The sequence below is a fragment of the Geospiza fortis genome, unplaced genomic scaffold, assembly GCF_000277835.1.
Source record: "Geospiza fortis unplaced genomic scaffold, GeoFor_1.0 C13336369, whole genome shotgun sequence".
NCBI classification, from domain to species: domain Eukaryota; kingdom Metazoa; phylum Chordata; class Aves; order Passeriformes; family Thraupidae; genus Geospiza; species Geospiza fortis.
In genome coordinates this window covers 1-876 of record NW_005063950.1, presented here as the reverse complement: position 1 = coordinate 876, position 876 = coordinate 1, and the positions used below count along the sequence as shown (strand labels likewise).

The window sequence follows — 876 nt, the reverse complement described above, 5'->3', positions numbered from 1 at the left end:
ATCCTCCTTGGTCTGGCCTTAGCCACGATCTTCGCTTTGGTCTGCGTGCTGCTGACCAGGGAAAGGAGCCCCAGAACCTGCCAGCACCTGCCCCCGGAGCAGGAGGACACAGAGGATGGCCAGAGCCTGGTGTTTGCTGACCTGAGCGCCGAGGAGATGTCCCAGGTGGTGCGGTACCTGCAGGGCCACCTCGGGGTGCCGCTGGTGGAGGCGTCGCGGGCCAAGCCCTCGGAGAACTGCATCGCCTGGCTGGACGTGCAGGTGCCCGCCAAGGCAGAGGTGCTGCGGTTCCTGGACGCAGGGGGGGCTCGTCCCCCCCGGGAGGCTCTGGCTGTGCTGTACTTTGGGAAGCAGCCAGAGCCCAACATCACCGAGCTGGTGGTGGGGCCGCTGCCGAGGCCGGCGTACCACCGGGACGTGACGGTGCACAAGTACGGGGGGAAGGTGCCCTACCACCGCAGGCCCACGCTGGCTGTTGAGTACAAGCAGATTGGGGGGTTCCTGAAGAGCCAAGTGTTCCCCTCAGCTCCAGCTTTCATGCAGCAAGTCATGGAATATGATGGAGCCAACCTGGCCACCGTGACAGCTGCTCCCCGTGGGTTCCAGTCTGGGGACAGGGTCACCTGGTTTGTCCTGTTCCAGAATGTGAGTGGGTTCTTTCTGCACCCCGTGGGGCTGGAGGTGCTGGTGGACCACAGCAGCCTGGACATCTCAGAGTGGGCAGTGAGCAGAGTGTTCTACAATGGGCAGTACTACAGGGACATGGTGCAGCTGGAGAGTGCCTACATGCAGGGTCGGATCAGCGTGGAGAAGGTGAGGAAGGCGCCACGGGACGGGGATTTCTCCTCCATGAAGCCTCGAGCGCCCGCGGCCGCG

General features: G+C 64.0%; 1 protein-coding gene across 1 annotated transcript; it reads left to right on the top strand.

The window, feature by feature from the left end:
• Positions 1-29: 29 nt before the first annotated feature.
• LOC106632201 (retina-specific copper amine oxidase-like) lies at positions 30-813 on the top strand (the record flags this gene model as incomplete). Its single annotated transcript, XM_014311711.2, has 1 exon — positions 30-813. A coding segment is annotated over exon 1 (657 nt), but the record flags the coding sequence as incomplete, so codon positions are not given.
• Between the last annotated feature and the right edge of the window lie 63 nt (positions 814-876).